The sequence below is a fragment of the Aricia agestis genome, chromosome 1 (genome assembly GCF_905147365.1).
Source record: "Aricia agestis chromosome 1, ilAriAges1.1, whole genome shotgun sequence".
Taxonomy (NCBI): Eukaryota; Metazoa; Arthropoda; class Insecta; order Lepidoptera; family Lycaenidae; genus Aricia; species Aricia agestis.
In genome coordinates, this window is record NC_056406.1 from 3,873,175 (window position 1) to 3,894,828 (window position 21,654).

Consider the following 21,654-nt stretch of genomic DNA (forward strand, 5'->3'; position numbering starts at 1 on the left):
TGCGAGATTGTCATGTTACATATCGCGAGATAGAGGCGTCCTTAGGCATAAGTATGACGAGCATACATAAGATATTACACGAACATTTGGCTGTAAAAAAAATATGTTCGCGTTGGATTCCGCACAACTTGACAATCGATCAAAAACGGGCTCGTGTCGATTGGTGCAAAAAAATGATTAAAAAATACAACCGTGGTACGTCAAAAGCCGTTTATAATATCTACACAGGTGATGAATCTTGGATCTATGCATATGACCCCGAAACTAAACAACAGTCAACGGTGTGGGTGTTCCAAGATGAGCCGAAACCAACAAAAGTTACTCGTGCAAAAAGTACTTTGAAGCAAATGGTCGCCTGTTTTTTTGGAATTAATGGACATGTGGCTACAGTGACATTAGAGAATCGTAAAACGGTTAATTCTGAATGGTATACGACCATTTGTTTACCAGAAGTCTTTGAAGAAATAAGAAAGGACAACCGACAACGCAGAATCATATTACATCACGACAATGCTAGCTGTCACACCTCAGCTGAAACAACTCAGTTTTTGGAGGGTCAAAAGATCGAATTGACTGGTCATCCGCCGTACAGCCCTGATTTGGCACCTAACGATTTCTTTTTATTTCCATACGCGAAGAACAAATTACGTGGTCAACGTTTTTCGAGCCGCGAAGAGGCTGTTGATGCGTTCAAAATGCACGTTTTGGAGATACCTCAATCAGAATGGAAAAAGTGCTATGAAAATTGGTTCCAGCGTATGCAAAAGTGTGTCGATCATCGCGGCGAATATTTTGAAAAGCAATAAAACCATATTAAATGATATATGTTTGTTTCTTTTTTTAATTCCGGATACATAAATAGCAGCCCTCGTATATTCAAATAGTTCTTGTGGAATATATTATACGCAAGCTCTTCCAGCTATAAGTGCTAATCATAAAACAATAACACGGCAAGGGTTTATGGCTCTTGAAAAAGCTGTCACATACTACCACAAAATACATAAATTTGCTGTCGACTTTGCAATAAAGCGACCGCGTTGCACTTAACTGTTCCTAAACAGCATTTATTCATAGAGTTGGATCTACGGGACGATTATAAATGAAACAAAACAAAGGAAAGCAATGTAGATTGAGTGAGCTTCCAATTCATTTAGCTAAGCTCGAAAATCTACCTGCCTTTGCTTTACTACCTTTTTTCAGCTACCAAAAAGTAAGATAATAAGATTTTGCGCCACAGTATACCCCGTGGTATAGTTCCGAAGGTACTGAACAGAACTTCGGACTCGTTATACATTTTAGAGAGTTTCAACGTTGTTTAAAGAAGCAAAGGTATAAATATTACGCTACTATGCAGATCACATTTATCATCATCATCATCTCTATCATTAAAATATGCATCCTCACATTTGTACTTTTCATAGTCATTTAGCTCAAGACTGATGTTTTTGATCATTATTCTGTCTTTTGACAAGCGATGTTTGCCGAATAGGTGCCGGCAGCCTATTCGGCAAACATCGCGGGACTTCGACAAACTTCGGAAAACGGCGCCGCGCCGGCTGCGGAGGCACTCCCTGTTCCTAATTATTTTTTAATAAATAAATAAAAAAGTAAAGTTTAATAAATAAACAATCGATTATTTATAACGAACAATCAAGAACAAACGACGAACAAATGATATACGAGTATGAAAATCAAAAAATTTGAAAAAAAAAATAGAATAGAATAGAGAAAATAATTTTGTATCTGTTCGACTATATGGGAAAAAAGAGAAATCATACACTGGCCAAAAACAAACTGTGAAAAAGTAAGCCGGTTGACTAAAAAAAATAAAAATTATGTTAATTATAAGACTCGACCCCACAAAGAAACAAAATAAATTATGTTGTTAAAATGAAAAATAATATTAAAAGAAAATGGTACGCTCATTTTAGGTAACTTTGAATTGCGGTTTAACTTTGAACAATACCCAAAATGACAGTACATAACCCTTCATGTGAGAGTTGCAATATTTCTATATAGTGTGCTAGTTGCGTTAAAACTTAAAACTAAATAATTATACTATAAGATTAATTATTGCTGCATCATCATTCACATTTCACAACTACCTATTCAACATTCCTCTTAATAAATAATAACATTAACAAATAAAATATCTTAAATATAATATGATTTTTGTTTTCCTTATTGTAATTCAAATCTTAAATAATGAATATAATACTGTACATTTTATCACTCTTTAGTGAAAACAAGCGGATGGATAGCTTCATGAAAAGCAATTTTCGTCACACATGGACGCATGAACATGCCCACCACTGTTACTGAAGAGACTAAAGTGGTCGGTCACCTTATTAAAGTATAATATGATTCATCTTAAGCTTATACTAAAGTATAAGCTTGAGAAAAAAGAAAGAAAGAGAATAAAGATATCTAATAAAAAGGAAGAAATGTTACCAATTTCTTGCTTCTTTTTTATCAGATATCTTTCTTTTTTTTAAGAATTTGAAACTAGTATGTCCGACGCCGACGGCGAGATAGACAAACGAGCCAGATTAGAAAAAAACATAAAATCGTAACATAAGGGAAGTCCGGGCATAGTGAATACCCTGCACTATTCCAAAATGGCGCGTACGAACATGTCTGTCGCATGCTGCGAGGTCCGCTCCCCACCCGTCAGTTGTAAACAAAAAGAGCTAGCGCAAGGATGCGCGTCGTTTGTGAATAAAACAAAAAAAATAATGTGTGCATGTTTTCCTTTTGGATTACTGCGAGTTTTGTCGAGATATTGTTTGTTGTTTTCATTTCAGTTTAGGCTAAGTTCAAAATGTGCACATGGTATCCACTTTGCAAAATAATTATTATTATTTGTTTCAGATGGTTTAGAAATATAAAAGAAAAAAGGATCAAGCCAAATGATGAGGACGCGACGCAATGATACTTGCAATAATGAAAAATACACATGCAACTTTTATGCAGAAGATTATATTGAAGTCAATGGGCAACCACTTGATGATTGGATTCAGTGTAATTCCTGTAAGCAATGGAGTCACGAAAGATGTACGGCTTTTGAAGGAACGGATATGTTTATTTGCGATCATTGCACTGATAACTGATAAGTTACTATTATTTTCTCTTTTTTTTTTTTTTATTGTTGTCTCTTTTTACGGTAATTGCTCCTTAATTAACAATGTATTCACTTCGTCCTTCCCACCTTCGGTTTAATTAAGACGATCACCAACTATTATTATTAAGCCTGTAAGAGGAATGCTGCCAAGGCACGTTTCCAAAGTTGCAGAACATTTCAAAGTTGTTGTAACAGGCCAATGGTATAAGAACAATTTTCGCCAAAATATCGAAGTAAAATAAATCTTAACGGACTAATACCATGGCATTTACGGTAGTGGGGGATGTATCTTTTTCTTCTCCTCTTCTTCCATACGTCCTTGATCGATCGAAGACGGGGTCGGGAGGCCACAGGGTAGCCCCAGCAGGTCAGACTCGTGCGTCATTATGTGCTCAGCTTCCACTAGAATACGTAATTAGACATTACTTCGCTAGCAAAATGCATGTAATTTACTTATAGTCCAAATTACTATGGTACAAAAAAGTACAAGTAAAAATAAAAAAAACAAAAACTATGCGAAAGCGATCTAAGAAAAACAAGGAAATAGATATATATGCGCGCCACTTTCAAGAAAAATGTCTTGTGGGATTATTGCACCGACTACAGTGACACAAGGAGTGTCAGTAAAACCACAAGTAACCGGCTGCCTTTTATTGTCAATATCACGCTTTAATTTTATTGAACCCATACCCTAGTCTAGAAAAGGTGCGCTTAAACGGGCAACTAAAATGGTTCTGCTATTCACTTCCTGCAGAACGCAGCTTCAAGGTCGCTATCCGTGGCCTCCCCGCCAACACCCAGCCGGACGATATAACCGAGGACCTCGCATTGCAGGGGTTCACTGCGGAATACGTCCGGCAAATCAAAGCCCGCAAAGGCCGACCCGGCTGTATCTTTCTAGCCATTCTCAAAAAGACGGCCAATGTAGCCAAGATTTACGAGGTGGACGAAATCCTCGGCATGGGCGGAATCATCATTGACGCCTGGAGGAGCAAGAAAGGTCCCGCCCAGTGCCATAGATGCCAAAAGTTCCGCCACTCAAGTGCCCACTGCCACAGGAAACTTGCCTGTGTCCGCTGCAGTGGTGAGCACGTGTCTAGAGACTGTCCTCTACCTGTGGGCGAAGCGCCCATTTGCGCCAATTGTTGTGGCCCCCACCCGGCCAACCACACCAGATGCCCGGTTTTCATCTCCGAGACCAGGAACAAAAATCCCGGGCCAGTAGCCCAGACGGCTGTATTTAAGCCCAAGCCCCAGACTGAGCCAGCGGCGCCATCTATCGCCCCAGCTCAGATCCGGCCCACTGATTCTCAAGGCCAATCCCTTATGGCCACCAAGGCTAGAGGCAAGGGCAAGGGGAAGAAGTCAAAGTCTTCCTCCCAGCCCCCGTCAATGCCCCAAACCCCGATCAGCCCGGCAACCAGTGCCGTCACCACCCCGGCCTACTTTGGGTGTGGCGGAGAAACTAGTAGTTTCCCCGCCACACCCAAAGCGGTGACACTACAGACACCCAAGCCCAAACGCAGGCAATCCCAGCCCGTCCTAGACGGGAATTTCTCGCAGCTCGTAAACGAGGGCTGCGAATTTGTCAAAAAAGTTTGTACCGAGGTCCAACAAAGGGGCCCAGACACCCAGGCCATAATAGCATTGTCGGCAGCCCTCCAGCTGCTGACCACTATAGTTTCCCAATGGAGCCGCTAAAAGTACTCCATTGGAATGCGAGAGGCGTGAGAGGCAAGCCCGTCTCCGTCTCACACTTAGCTCTTACGACGTAGACGTCGCTCTTCTAAGCGAGACCTTCCTTACCCCAAATGTCCCGGTCAAGGTGCCGGGATACTACGTCTACCGATCCAATACAAGACGAGGGCTTACGATATGTGTGAGACGGAGAGTTATCCACCAAATTCTCCCGGACACCAATACAGTATCGATACAATCTCTGGGCATCGAAGTCCTGCATGAGGGGCGCCCGCTATCCATTTTCGCAGCCTACAAGACCTGAACTCAAAGCACCCGGCCTGGAACTCTACCCGTACCTGCCCAAATGGTAGAGTTCTGCACAGGGACGCAGAGGCCCAAAACTATGAGGTCCTAGGACCCGATGTTCCCACCCGCTACCCTGACGATGCCAGAATCTCCCCGGAGGTCCTAGACATAGTCATATGTAAAGGCCTCCCGGGTGGCGTCATGCAAGATGTCCTGCCAGATTGCCACCAATCCGACCACCATCCGGTATTGCTACTCCTCCATGGGTACTCCTCCCATATCTACCTCGAAGACCCAGAACAGACTGGGAAAGGTTTGCGGAGTATTTACATAACAATACCCCATCCTTCCCAGTCTCTACCCCTCAAGAGGTCGACGATCTGGCAGAGGCCCTTGACGCCACTTTCCGTCTTGCCCGGGAACAGAGTGATAAATTGCTGAAATGTTCTAGTGAATTAGAAGATATAAAATATAATTATGAGGCCGATGTATGCAGCCTTCAGGCTGAAATCTCAAGTTTATTGTTTTCATTAGAAAATATTACAAAAAAAATATGAATTATCTAAAAAGAAAATACAGGGACATATTTCTGCCACGGATGATTTGCTTGAAATGTTACATTATAATGAGGAACGAGTGAACTCGTTGTTAATAGTCAATAATATTTCAGAAATTCAAGAAAATCATTTAACTGGGGGAATATCACCTGGTATGAAAAGCCAGAAGGTAAATACTGAAAGCCAGACTAATATCTGCCTATTTAGTGATGAAATAGGAAGAGACTTAAGTATGTATCTTTATAGAATGTGTGGACAATTGGTCACTAACTTTTGTATGCCCGAAGCTGCTTACTGTGAGATAATAGACAGGGCATCAACTATGACTTATTGTCCTAACACCACTATAATAATTCTAGTTAGGAGAAGGGGTAAAGTAAATAAGAAACAGATGACTGATCTTTTAGAATGTTTATATAATATTAAAAATTTAACAAACATTATATTATTCACTTTACTTTCAAAAATATATTCTGGTCTAGAGATGTTGGAAGTTCGGACAGTGATAACAACCGTGTTTTATATCTGCGGGAATCCATAGAAAACGGTGTTAATTGATACGAAAAAATTTTACTTGAGCGCAAGAAAAATTCCACTCAAAAAACTTAGATCAGTATTTCTCGAAAAACTAAAATATGTATTTCGTTTTTTGTAAGCTTATAGGCAATAAAACTAAATTTGTAATATATTTTGCTTGTCATTTCATTGACCTCATTATACGCGTATTTCGCTTAGCGCGAATTTGATTGGAACGCATCCCTCGCGTAAAGCGAGGTACTACTTGGAATACATACTTGGAATTTATGTCACCTTAAGTATTTAAAGCTCGGTAGCATTCAGATCTGGGCAGTTGCGGCCCGGCAGCCACGAATAGCATGCCGAGAACAGCATACTTCGCGCTGCAGAGTCCCTTGCGTCATGAATTGTGTAGCGTTGCATACTACGACTTCCGCCGGGCCACGACTGCCGAGGTCCGAAGGGTAGTATTTCACTATTCAAATATCTTTGTCCAATGTGCACTCGGTCAAAGAAACTGGATGACTTTGATGAACTGCCAACGGCGAAAAAGAAAGATAAATACATACATATAAATTGTTACATACAGTTGGATATGACGGCGACTACGCCGGGCAACATGGTTGAGCGGACGCATGTCGTCCTTTAAGCGACGCATACTATTTTTTAAATAATATGGATTCTGTTCTTTGAAGAGTTTGAAACAATTCTCAATGCCATGTTATCAGAGCATGATTTACCCACAAAATGGGGTAAAGTTAAGCTTGTAGTGTGTGTAACACTAATTACGACGCCCATATTATATTAATTATAATATATATATATATATATATATATATATATCTCTCTCTCTACGGTACATACGGAGAATCACGAGAGTTGCAGGCGAGCGTAGACGTTGCATGTGTAGTGTGCGTGCTATGCCAAGCCAATGTCTACCGCAGAAATACTCAGTTATTACAATGAAGGTTACTGTATTCAATGCGACTCTGTGTCTAAGAATTTGATAAAAACAGCAACGAAAACATAATAAAGCAAATGGCAAAAAACCATAAAAACCAAGCCAATGACTGATCTATTCAGAGGTATCTAACCACTTACTTCTTATCCTGTGCATTTTGTTACCATAGCCCAAGTCGTAGTAGTACAGATTAACAAATGTTAGAGGAAGAAGTGGAAACAGGAAATAGGGCCTTTTCGTTCTTCTGAAACTGCAATCACAATATTTGTAGCAACATCTATCAACTTAGTTAAGCTTGCTAAGCATACTTAACAAATAACAAAGCAAAAGTCAAGGCCCATCAAAGGGGTGCGAGCAAGGCATTTGCCCTAAGGAGTAAAATTTACTTTTCCATTGTCATTTTTGTACAAATCCATATCTTTAGTTACACTAAAGATATTGTAAATATTAAATATGTGACATTAACTGAGATGGCTACTGAATTTATATAATTTATGCCTTTTCACCCACATGCATAATGTTGACTTAAACGTTCCCTGTCCAATACAAAAATATAAAATCGACCGGCAATTCCAAACCGTTTTTTTAATAATTGTTTTTCTAGACTCATAGGGTAGCACTAGTAAAAATATTTAAAAAATAACCGGATGTAGGCTTTACTTCCCCGAAACACATATGGTTCATGAGCGTGAAGAGGTATTTTTGCTTCTGCACGTTTATGCTACACATGTGCTACTACTATATAGAGCAAGACAAAAGCAGACATTTTTTTTTATTCAAGCTACTCTATTAAACTCACAACAAAATAGCTTGATAGTAATAAAAAAAAATGTTCTAGGGCTCCCGTACTATAAATAATATTCCATAGATTATTTACATAATTCTGTAAACCTGTCACTGTAATTTTATGTAACTCATATTGGACGGTTCATATAATTCTTTCAAGATTTTTATTGAGATTATTTAGTGCTTTTTGTTGAAAATGCCACGCCAATTACTATCAACTGTGAACTGAGGAATTCCGACGTATACTGGAAGAAAGTGACTTTGAATTGAGACTCAAACGGCAGCCACAGCGATGTAGAACAAGAGCCAGATGCTGATATATCGGATCAAGAACCGAGTAATTTTGCTGATGACAACGTCGATGATCCTGATTATGATCCAGGTGAGATTTACAGTTGCAATATTGTAACTGAGGCTTTCTATACTCACCAGTTGATGTTTCAGCCGATATTGTCACAAATCCACCCCGATCAGAAACTAGCAGGATATCGTTGCAAATCCAAACTAGAAGGCGGACTGCCGGAGATATTATGCGACGAAGAAATAAATTATGTAGATAGGGAAAACCTTGAATGTACGTTGATAAGGTACCAAGCCTCGAAGACCTAAAATTGCGTATCGAGCGTGCCTATGGCGAAGCGAAAAGTAACAGAGTTGTGCTTAACAAACTCATTGACAATGCAATGTGCAAAAACGCGCTAGACTCTGCTTAGAGCGAAACGGAGGGTTGGCATTAGAACCTTACCTCCGGTTTTTTAAATATATTGGGGTTGTATTTTGTCAGGGTTGATCCTCCCTACACCATGCACCATGATACACTCTCACCCCGCGGAGACAACTAGTTTTTTTAAATTTTTTTATCGCATTTTTTATACGTGGAAAGGAACGTGTTTTTCAAGTAGAATTTGACTTGTTACTTTTTCTTGGCTTGGAATTATGGAGTGTAGATGGAGGAGAACTATCTCTGTATGTAAAAAGTGTCCGCTGAAATGCGTTAAATTAGGGTGGCGCTACAGTAGTAACAGGGTAAATTTTAAGTCATTTAGCAGCTTTTATTTCAGCTATTTTAGGTTATATTTTTCAAAATATATTGGTATTAACCCAGTAATTCTGTGACTCGGCTATTCAGCTAACTTCAATTTATATTTTGTCACCAACGGCTACATTCATTCCATACTAGCGCCACTCTTGGAGGATTTTTCAACTGTTATTTACTGCGTACAGCTGGACACTTTTTCAAATATCCCCCATATAAGATAATTCTCCTCCATCTACCCTCCATACTTGGAATGGAACGTACCGTCCGCCATTTTGAAGTGTCACTGTCATTTTACTTAAAGCGATTTTTTCTCATTCCAATTCTATCGTGGTTTCGTGAATGTGCTCTTTGTGTTTTTTCGTGGCCTTTTCGACTTCTGATTTCATACTAAATAAAAAAATAAAAAAAAAAAATAAAAAATGTTTTATTTCTGAGTAAATTTGAATCAAATTTTTTCAGAATGTCTACCTGATGCCTACCACCGGTTCGGGAACTACCCCGGCGAGAAGAACCGGCGTAAGAAACTCGCACGGGTTCCACTTTTTACCAAAAAAGTGAGAGAAAAATTATTCTTTTAAAATAAAGTTTACAATTTTGTAACTTAATATTATATACAATGTCAACATACATAATTGTAAGTCATAATATAATAATGTAGAAGTAGCCAAGCAAGAAGCCATCCTACTCCCAAGATGTGCCATCTTCTATGAAATCATTGACCTTATAATAAGCTTTGGCACACAAACGCTCTTTGACTACTTTTTTAAATTTATTAATGGAAAGATTTTGAACGTTTTCTGGGATTTTATTGTAAAGGCGTATACATTGACCTTTAAAAGATTTACTGACTTTACTAAGTCTGATCACTGGCATGTCCAGCTTGTGCTTATTTCTAGTATTTCTACAGTGGATGTCACTTTTAACTTTAAATTTATTTATATTTTTTCTAACATATATTACATTATCCAAAATGTATTGAGAAGCAACAGTTAGAATACCAATTTCTTTAAATTTATCTCTCAGAGATTCTAAAGCAGACATTTTATAAATAGAACGTATGGCTCGCTTCTGCAGCACAAATATTGTATTAATGTCGGCAGCGTTTCCCCATAAAAGGATTCCATATGACATCCTACTATGAAAATAACTAAAATATACTAATCGTGCCGTGTCTTCGTCAGAAATTTCTCTAATTTTTCTGACTGCATATGCTGCAGAACTGAGCCTACCTGCTAGATTAGCAATGTGAGGACCCCACTGTAATTTACTATCAAGTGTAATACCTAGGAATACAGTGTTATCTACCAAATTCATCTTCTCATCATTTAATAGCACATTGGTTTGGACTTGCCTAACATTGGGCAAAGTAAACTTTATACATTTAGTTTTACTAGAATTTAAAAGTAAGTTATTAACATTAAACCAATGTACTATTTTTGAGAGAGCACTGTTTACCTCGTCGTAGTTCGACTGTTGTCGCTTCACTTTAAAAATAAGTGAAGTGTCATCAGCAAAAAGCACTATCTCATTATTATTATCCTTTACTAGATAAGGTAAGTCATTTATATAGATGAGAAAAAGAAATGGGCCTAAGATAGATCCCTGTGGGACACCTAATTCTATTTTGGTTCCATTGGACCTTTTACTATTTACCTCAACCCTTTGAGTCCTATTTTTAAGGTAAGAAGTCAAAAGGCTGAGAGCAGAGTCCTTTATGCCGTAGTGGCGCAGTTTCCTGATCAATGTAGCATGCTCAACACAATCGAAGGCTTTGGAGAGATCGCAAAACACACCTAAGGCATCCTGCGACTCCTCCCAAGCTTCAAAAATACTACAAAGAAGTCCTATACCAGCATCCGTTGTGGATCGACCCTTAGTAAATCCGTATTGGTTATCGTGCAGCAAATTATTTGAATTAAAATGCACTAGTAATTGTTTTAAAATAATTTTTTCAAATATTTTACTAAAGGTCGGTAGAATCGATATAGGCCTGAAATTAGTGGGATCCGATTTAGTCCCGGCTTTAAATAAAGGAACAATCTTGCTATGCTTCATCAAGTCAGGAAAAACACCATTTTTTATGCAGTTATTAAAAATCATTGCTAGATGAGGAGCTACGATATCAATTATTGATTTAATAATTTTTGTAGACATGCCCCAGAGATCTGCAGTATTTTTAATATTCAACAATTTAAAGGTATCAATAATATCTCTGGGGTTAATTTCTCTAAACTTAAAATTGACATCACACTCCTTTACATTGTCTCTGAGTAGCTTTTCGGCAGCTTCAGGTGAAGAATTTAAATTTTTAGTCGTTGAGACCGGAATGTCAGCAAAAAACTTTTCAAAGACCGTCGCAACTTCTTGATCATTAGTAATCTTTTTATTTTCAAAGTATAGTTCAAAATCAGAGCTGCGACAGGATACATTTCCAGTCTCACCAGCTATAACCTGCCATGTTGTTTTTATTTTATTTTTAGAGCGTTTAATTTTGTTTTTTATGTACAGGGCTTTAGCAGCTTTGCAAACTTTTCTAAAGGTTTTTGAGTAGTTTTTAACATATGCTTTAAATACTTCACTATTGTTAATACACCTTTCATCATATAGTTCATATAATCTTTTTCTACTAATTTTAATCCCCTTTGTTGCCCATTCAATAAATTTAGTTTTTTTATTACTGTTTCTAACTGTTTTAGAAGTAAATATTGAATTAAATTGAGTTCTTATCACCTTAAATAATTTATTAAAAGCTTCATCAGAGCTGTGTGACCTATCCAATAAATGGATATTTGAATTTAATTTACTTCTAAATTGCTCAATACGTTTTGTGGTCACAGGAATAAACACAAGATTTTTCTTCGCGTCACTGTCACATTTCAAATTAAAAGAAGCTATTTGTCCACAGTGATCAGAACTTAGCTTATTAATTATTTCTTTTTTATCAGGAATAAGATTAGTAAATATGTTGTCAATACAAGTGGCTGTAGTCTCACAGACCCTTGTAGGTTCCTGAAACAAACTGTAAAGGTTATACGATTGAAATAAAGATGTGAATCTAACAGTAGTGGAGGTTAAATCTAATAAATTAATGTTAAAATCACCACATATAATAACCTTTTTATTAGATGCACATATTTTTGACAAAATTTGTTCCATTGTTACTTCAAAAGAATCGTATAACCCTGATGGAGGCCTGTATACGCCCACAATGATTAGATGGCTCAGCTCTATGCAGGCCACCTCTATTATTCGTTCAGTAGAGAGACTCACGATATCCTTACGTTCCTTAAACTTCAAATTGTTTCTGATTAAAATTAGAGAGCCTCCTCTAATGGCATTTTCTCTACTGAACGAACTTGCTATCTGGTGATCATTGAAATTGAAAATGAGTTCATGTGATCTGAACCAATGTTCAGATATACACATAATATCAATGTTAAATTCCTTTAAAAATAACTCAATTTCAAGTTCTTTACCTACCATACCTTGTAAATTCTGATGCACCAGATTAATCAAATTACATTTATTTTTCCTCAGTTTAATTGAGTCTATCAAGTTATTGGTAGGATTTTCAACATTTAGACTTGAACTTAATTCATTTGTGCAAGAGATGTCCTCCATTGTCTTATTATCTAATTTAAATAAATATTTGGAACATATTCCAAATCGTTAACACTATGACTAATATTCTGCTCAATAAAAGCAGTAGTCGGGGAAGCCAAAAACTTGGCTGGGTTTATATATAAAAAGTTAAATAGCAACTTGGCTATACGTCGTTTATAAAAATTAGATAAGAAGAACTTATCTTTTTTCATTGTGGATACCTTAAAATCTAAATTATTGATATCTATAACCTGACATTCCTTATGTGAGTCATTCAAAATTATACAATTATTATTTACAGCAGTATACATAAGGCTGTTCAGCTGATATCTAGCAAAATTTTCTTTATTATCACTCTTTGGCAACATTTGTATATAAGGAAAAGTAAACAAGATAACTTTTTTAAGATTTTCAATACTAAATAACTGGTCCAAAATTTCAGTCATCTGTTTCCTATTTACCTTTCCTTTCCTCCCAACTAAAATTATTAATGTAGTATTCGGACAATAATTCATAGTTAAGGCCCTTTTTAAAATTTCACTGTATGTAGCTCCGGGCATACAAAAATTAGAGATAGATTGTCCGATACACATTCTATTCAAATATACACCCAAATCTTTACCTAACTCATCACTGAACAAAGTAATGTGTGTTGGGCATTCAGTATGCACCTTCTGACTGGAACATATATCTGCTACTTTATTTAAGACAGAGCGATCTGTTTTATTTGAGAAGCCGTTGACCCTCAATAGAGAGTATATTGACCCTCAATACTGGACTCCGATTCCCTCTTTATTGTGACGACCTACGCTATCATTTTGGACTTTGTGGATTGCTATATTGTTGACCTTTGCACGTGTTTTTCGGTTACTGAGTGCCCTGCGATTCGGATTATGGCGTCTGGACGAAAAGTATCTGTTGGAAGTGGATGTAAGTAACAGAATACAGATCCAGATCAGTGTATTTGAATAGAAACACAGCATTAACAGAATAAGGTAAAAGGGGGTGCAGGGGGGTCTTATCAGGCAGGGCTTGCTTCTTGCAAAGAAAAAGTAAAATACTACTAAACTAGAAGTTTCTGTCGCTGAATTGAGTTTATAAATGGGTCTAATTTATTTCTTTTCACATGACGTCGCCATAAATATTCAACTAAGGAATCTGCAAAATTTTCATGATTGTAATTATCTTTATTTAAAAATCGTTTTACAATTCGCCACTAGGATTCTATTTTTTTTTATGAAATAAGGGGGCAAACGAGCAAACGGGTCACCTGATGGAAAGCAACTTCCGTCGCCCATGGACACTCGCAGCATCAGAAGAGCTGCAGGTGCGTTGCCGGCCTTTTAAGAGGGAATAAAATAGGGGAGGGTAGGGATGGGAAGGGAAGCGAATAGGGGAGAGTAGGGAAGAGAATAGGGTAGGGGATTGGGTCTCCGGTAAACTCACTCACTCGGCGAAACACAGCGCAAGCGCTGTTTCACGCCGGTTTTCTGTGAGAACGTGGTATTTATCCGGTCGAGCCGGCCCATTCGTGCCGAAGCATGGCTCTCCCACGTATAAAATATTTTGTGTACAATATATTTTGTGTATCTTTCAATAATATAGTATTATATCTTTAGTCCTCGCGTGTATCATTTCATCAGGTTATGGGCCGCACGTTTATGTAAACATTGTTTAAAAATTATTTTCCAATTCCGAAAATAAAAGTCACTTCATACCGCGTCATCGTTGCAATTTTTTCATCTGCTCCATTTTCAGCTTTTTCAGCTTATAATAAATAGAAATGGCTTCAAACGCTTTTTCTATTCCGAAATTGATGGGGCGAGACAATTACTCCACCTGGAAGTTTGCGATGGAGGCGTACCTCATGCACGAGGAACTATGGGAGTGTATCTCCGGGGACTCCGTGGATCCTAAAAAGGATATTAAAGCTAAGTCTAAGATCATACTCTCTATCGACCCACAGCTCTACGTACATGTCCAGGACGCAACGACAGCAAAAATGGTATGGCAAAATTTATCAAAATCTTTTGAGGACTCAGGCCTGCTCCGTAAAGTAGGATTGAAAGATCTTATTAATACAACCCTAGACACAAGTACAAACGTAGAAGAGTTTATTAACAAAATAATGACAGCCGCTCACAAACTGCGAGGGATAGGTTTTAAAGTTGACGACGAGTGGCTTGGAACACTTATGCTAGCCGGCTTGCCAGAGAATTACAAGCCGATGATTATGGGTCTGGAGAGCTCCGGAATAAAAATTAGTGCCAATCTCATTAACCAAATTACTGCAGGAGGTTAAATCAGATGCTACTACCGCTTTTTATTCAAAATTTAACAAGTATAGAACTCAATCCCATAATAATTCTAGCCAGTCAGATAAACCAAAAGGACCCCGTTGTTTCAATTGTAAGAAATATGGCCACGTCAGCAAGAATTGTTGGTTTAAAAATAAGAGAGCAATAACACTAAGAAGGAAACTTTTGTTGCCCTTTCAGCCTTGTCTAGCAACGATAGTACAATCTGGTATGTGGACTCTGGAGCACCGGCGCACATGACGATGAATCGCCACTGGTTCGAAGATGACAAGGTCCCGCCTGTTGACAAAATAAGAGTCGCCGATAACTATAGTTTGCAGGTTCAAAGTTGCGGCACAGTTACTATTCAAGTGCCAAGTGAAGTAACTGGCGCTCTTAACAGTATATAACGCTGATTAGTATAGTCTTTATAACGATTTATTTTAAAAGTTTAAGTCCACGGGATTTTTTTATTTATTTATTTATTTATTAAACATTCTTACAACTATCATTACAGACTAATATCCAATTGTTGATTGATTGTGATGGTTCAATCCCACAAAAACCGGGATTGAAATAATTATCTTGCAGGATTGCATTCCCTAGCTATAGCCACTGCATGCGCCATTTGATGGGCCAGCGCTGGGCCATCTTATAGAGGCGCCACACCGCCATTTGATGGGCCAGCGCTGGGCCATCTTGTAAGGCGCCATAACAGCTACGTCCGTGTACAATATATTTTGTGTTTCTTTCAATAATATAGTATTATATCTTTAGTCCTCGCGAATATCATTTCATCATATACTTACTCAATGGTTAATAAACCTTGGATTTTTAAGCGACGTCGTGTTCTGTCCATTAGTGAAACTAGCGAAGTTGATCTTGAAACTGACGTGCCAAGTACTTCTGGTTACATCGGATCGCGTCCTGCGTCATCTACCACGTGGCACCAACCAAGAGGTAATCAACGTCGGACTATAGCTTACACTGAATTCCCAGGACTAAATTCACGAGTTGTAAGAGAAATGGCCGGCAAAACCCCGGCTGATTTCTGTCATCTATTAGTACCAGACGAAGACGAATGAAATGGTGACCGATTGTACGAATAGCTTCGCTTTAAAAAATATCTTATATTCTGAGACAGGATCTAAATCTGCGCGGATCCGCCAGTGGAAACCTATAGTGCGTCAAGAAAGTGAAGATATTAAAAAGTGGCAACATCGTAGTGTCATCGGTCATCCCTTTTTTCTTAAGATTGATTTGAAAGCGATGACACTACGATGTTGCCACTTTTTAATTTCTTCACTTTCTTGACGCACTATACATGTGCTATAACTTATAACAGAGATGAAACAATTTTTTGGAGTGATTATTTTCATGGGGATCGTGAATTTACCCAAAATATCCGATTACTGGTCAAAAGATAATGAACATTTTCCTCGAACGTGTCGAAACCTGGTGCCTTACTCCCGAAACTGATATCGATTTCGATTTTCGATTTCTACGGTTTTTGACATTTTTTAGACATATTTTAGATGGCTAAAGTGTCAAAAAACCGTTGAAATCGAAATCGATATCAGTTTCGGGAGTAAGGCACCTGTTCTGAGGTCGAAACCGATTTGAGCTGCTGTTGCAAATGCTGCACTTTTCTCAGCAAGACGAAGAAAATAAATCTAATACATATCACAGGATTGAGAAACTGCTCAAAGTTGTAAACTGTAATTTACAAAAAAACTACACTCCTCCTTTCACTAGATTTAGTTTAGTGAAATGACATATCACTAGTTATTTTTAGTAAGAAAACGTAATAAACAAGAATATTCGGCATCTACCGGGGTTTCGAGATATCCCTAGGGATTTCGTGAAATCCCTGATATCCTCGTTTTCCTGCACCATATATATATGTCGTAGGATAATTTGATACTTCGAATCTTTGCGAAAATCCTAGGGGTTTTGCGAAAACGCGAATAATTAGACATAGGCGAAAAATTATCAAATCTTACTGGACAAAGTCAGGATTTTTGCGAAAATACTCGTTACTATAGCAATATTGCGAAACGAAACGCTGGCTGTTATGAAATAAGAACGCTGATTGGTCGGTCAGCACGTTCAATAAGAGATCGTCTCTGATTTAACTCTCTGATTTAAATAATTTATCAAAAGTTATAAATGAAAACAAACTCTTGAATAATAACTTACTAAAGTGTAATTTTGACATAGAGCAAATAAAATGTAACTATGAGGCTGATGTATGTAACCTACAGCAAGAAATTTCGATACTTCTTGACTCTTTGGATAATTTAAACAGAAAATATGCTTTGTCACAACAAGAAACGCAGAGGCATATATCAGCGATGAATGATTTACTTGAAGTGACTCGTTATAATGAGGAACGGGTTTACTCTTTATTGAGAGTCAACGGTTCCTCAGACAAAGTAAATCATTCTGTTTTGAATAGTATAACTGATATATGTTCCAGGCAGAAGGTACATACTGAATGCCCACAAATTGCTTTGTTCAGTGATGAATTAGGTAAGGACTTAGGTATTTATTTAAATAGGATGTGTATTGGACAATCATTTTCCAATTTCTGTATGCCTGGAGCTACTTATAGTGAAATAATGTGCAGGGCTTTGGCTATGACTTATTGTCCGAATACAACATTAATAGTTTTAGTTGGGAGGAAGGGAAAATTAAACAAAAAACAAATGACCGAATTTCTAGATAAATTATTTATTATTGAAAATATTAATAATGTTATCTTGTTTACTTTTCCCTATATACAAATGTTGCCAAAGAGATATAATAAAGAAAACTATTCTAGGTATCAACTGAACAGCCTAATGTATACTGCTGTAAATAATAATTGTATCATTTTAAATGACTCACATAAGCAATGTCAGGTTGTAGACATTAATAATTTAGATTTTAAGTTATCCACCATGACAAGAGATAAGTACTTCTTATCTAATTTTTATAAAAGACGAATAGCCAGGTTGCTATTTAACTTTTTAGATTTTAAACAAGCCAAGTGTTTGGCTTCAGAGACTACTGCTTCTATTGAGCAGAATTATACTAGTCATAATATTAACGAATTGGAATATGTTCCAAATATTTATTTAAATTAGATAATAAGACAATGGAGGACATCTCTTGCGGAAATAAATTTAGTATTGAAAATCCTACCAATAATTTGTTAGACTCAAATATATTAAGTAAGAATAAATGTAATTTGATTAATCTGGTGCATCAAAATTTACAAGGTATGGTAGGTAAAGAACTTGAAATTGAGTTATTTTTAAAGGAATTTAACATTGATATTATTTGTATATCTGAACACTGGTTCAGACAATATGAACTCACTTTCAATTTCAATAACCACCAGATAGCTAGTTCGTTCAGTAGAGAAAATGCCATTAGAGGCGGCTCTTTAATATTAATTAGAAATAATTTAAAATTTAAGGAACGTAAAGATATTGTGAGTCTCTCTATTGAACGAACAATTGAAGTAGCTTGCATAGAGCTAAGTCATCTTATTATTGTGGGTGTATACAGGCCTCCTTCAGGGTTATTTGATACCTTTGAACAAACTATGGAACAAATACTGTCAAAAATATGTGCATCTAACAAAAGGGTTATTATATGTGGAGACTTTAATATTAATTTATTGGATTTAAATTCCACAACTGTTAGATTCACATCTTTATTTAAATCATATAACCTTTGCAATTTGTTTCATGAACCTACAAGAGTCTGTGAGACCACAGCTACTTGTATTGATAACATATTTACAAATCTCATTCCCGATAAAAAAGAAATAATTAATAAGTTAAGCTCTGATCACTGTGGACAGTTAGCATCATTTAATGTCAATTGCGATAATAACGTAAAGGATAATCTTGTGTTTGTTCCTGTGACTACAAAACGTATTGAGCAATTTAGAAGTAAATTAAATTCAAATATTCAGTCATTGGGTAGATCAAATAGCTCAGATGAAGCTTTTAATAATTTGTTTAAGGTAATAAGAACACAATTTAATACAGTATTTACTTCTAAAACAGTTAGAAACGATAATAAAAAAACCAGATTTATTGAATGGGCAACTAAAGGAATTAAAATAAGTAGGCAAAGATTATATGAATTATATGATGAGAGGTGTAGCAACAGTAGTGAATCATTTAAAGCATATGTTAAAAATTATTCTAAAACCTTCAGAAAAGTTTGTAAAGCTGCTAAGGCTCTATATATCAAAAATAAAATTAAAAATTCTAAAAATAAAATCAAAACTACATGGAAGGTTATATCTGGTGAGACTGGAAACGTCACCTGTCGTAACACTGATTTTGAATTATACTTTGAAAATAAAAAGATTACAAATAATCTCGAAGTTGCGACGGTTTTTGAAAAGTTTTTTGCTGACATTCCGGTCTCAACTACAAAAAATCTAAATTCCTCACCAGAAGCTGCTGAAAAGCTACTCAGAGACAATGTAAAGGAATGTGATGTCAATTTCAAGTTTAGGGAAATTAGCCCTAGAGATATTATTGATACCTTTAAATTGTTGAATATTAAAAATACTACTGATCTCTGGGGCATGTCTACAAAAATTATTAAATCGATAATTGACATCATAGCTCCTCATCTGGCAATAATTTTCAATGACTGCATTAAGAGTGGTGTTTTTCCTGACTTAATGAAGCACAGTAAGGTCGTACCTTTATTTAAAGCGGGAATTAAATCAGATCCGACTAATTACCGGCCTATTTCGATTTTACCGACTCTTAGTAAAATATTTGAAAAAATAATTTTACAGCAATTACTGTTACATTTTAATTTAAATAATTTATTACACAATAACCAATACGGTTTTACTAAGGGTCGTTCCACAACGGATGCTGGTATAGGTCTTCTTTGTAGCATATTTGAAGCTTGGGAGGAGTCACAGGATGCCTTAGGTATTTTTTGTGACCTCTCTAAGGCATTTGACTGTGTCGAGCATGCTACTTTAGTCAAAAAATTGCACCACTATGGCATAAGGGACTCAGCACTCAGCCTTTTGACTTCTTACCTCAAAAATAGGACTCAAAGGGTTGAAGTTAATAGTAAAAGATCCAATGGGACCAAAATAGAATTAGGTGTACCACAGGGATCCATTTTAGGACCATTTCTTTTTCTCATCTACATTAATGACTTACCTTATCTAGTTAAGGATAATGAGATAGTACTTTTTGCTGATGACACTTCACTTATTTTTAAAGTGAAGCGACGGCAGTCAAATTACGACGAGGTAAATAGTGCTCTCTCAAAAATAGTACATTGGTTTAATGTTAATAACTTACTTTTAAACTCTAAGAAAACCAAATGTTTAAAATTTACTTTGCCCAATGTTAGGCAAGTTCAAACCAATTTACTATTAAATGATGAGAAAATGAATTTGGTGGACTCCACTGTATTCTTAGGCATTACATTAGATAGTAAATTACAGTGGGGTCCTCATATTGCTAATCTTGCAGGTAAGCTCAGTTCTGCAGCATATGCAGTCAGAAAAATTAGGGAAATTTCTGATGAAGACACGGCAAGACTAGTTTATTTTAGTTATTTTCACAGTAGAATGTCTTATGGTATCCTTTTATGGGGAAACGCTGCCGACATCAATACAATTTTTGTGCTGCAGAAGCGAGCTATACGCTCAATTTATAAAATGTCAGCTTTTGAATCTCTGAGAGAAAAGTTTAAAGAAATTGGTATTCTAACTGTTGCTTCTCAATACATTTTGGATAATGTATTGTATGTTAGAAAGAATTTAACTAAATTTAAAACTAAAAGTGATAGTCACGGTAGAAACACTAGAAATAGGCACAAGCTGGAAATACCAGTGATCAGACTTAGCAAAATAAGTAAATCTTTTAAAGGTCAATGTATACGCCTTTACAATAAAATCCCGGAAAACGTTCAAAATCTATCAATTAATAAATTTAAAAAAGTAATTAAAGAACGTTTGTGTGCCAAAGCCTACTATACGGTCAAAGATTTCCTAAACGATAGCACATCTTGGGAGTAGGATGGCTGCTTGCAAGGCTGCTTCTCCATTTATTATATGTGACTTACAATTGTGTATTCATATTGTATAGATTAAGTTATTTACATTGTAAATTTTATTTTTTTAAAAGACAAATTTTCCACTTTTTTACTAAAAAGTGGCCCCGTGCGAGTTTCTTACGCCGGTTCTTCTCGCCGGGTTAGTTCCCGAACCGGTGGTAGGCAACATGTAGTTCAACATTCTGAAAATATTTGATTCAAATTTATTCAGAAATAAAACAATTTTTATTTTATTTTATTGGTTGACGTCTTAAATGTCAATCATTTGTTGCCGCACGTTATTTGTTTACGTTTGTGTCTGAGTTAAATTGCAGAAGTGTTTTGTTTTTTATCGTAAATAGTGTACCTACTTGGACTTAAATAAAGTGGTAAATAAAAGTGCTACACGGATGTACATAGTGTCATATATCATAAAAGTCTTAGTCAACCACTCAACAACAACATTGCTTTCGAGATTGGTTTAGCGGTGTTTTGTTTGTCATTGTGTTAAAAGTGAACTATAAAATTGGACTTGAACTAAGAAACGGTGTGAATAGGAGGTTTGGTTTTCATATAATTATGACAGATTCGACAGAGAATGATGTTCAACCTTCAGCAGAATCGGAGAATTTGGAGGTTATCTCCGATAAAGACAAATTTTACATAGAGTTAAGAAAGTTTTACGATAATAGAGTTGACGGTACAACTAA

The 21,654-nt window shown here is 36.5% G+C and overlaps 1 protein-coding gene across 4 annotated transcripts in view; it reads right to left on the bottom strand.

Annotated features, from left to right (window-relative positions):
• Nucleotides 1-21,654, bottom strand: part of LOC121730045 (extracellular signal-regulated kinase 2) — a 38,881-nt gene that overhangs the window by 11,340 nt on the left and 5,887 nt on the right. For 2 of the 4 annotated variants that reach the window (XR_006036059.1, XM_042118835.1), the window contains exon 3: nucleotides 7,282-7,391. The exons of the other annotated variants lie outside the window; for them this stretch is intronic. Coding sequence is in view for 1 of the 2 variants with exons in the window: in XM_042118835.1 (XP_041974769.1) it covers nucleotides 7,282-7,391 (110 nt within the window). In the remaining variant the exon portion in view is untranslated. The remainder of the gene's footprint in view (nucleotides 1-7,281; nucleotides 7,392-21,654) is intronic. 4 annotated transcript variants of the gene reach the window in all.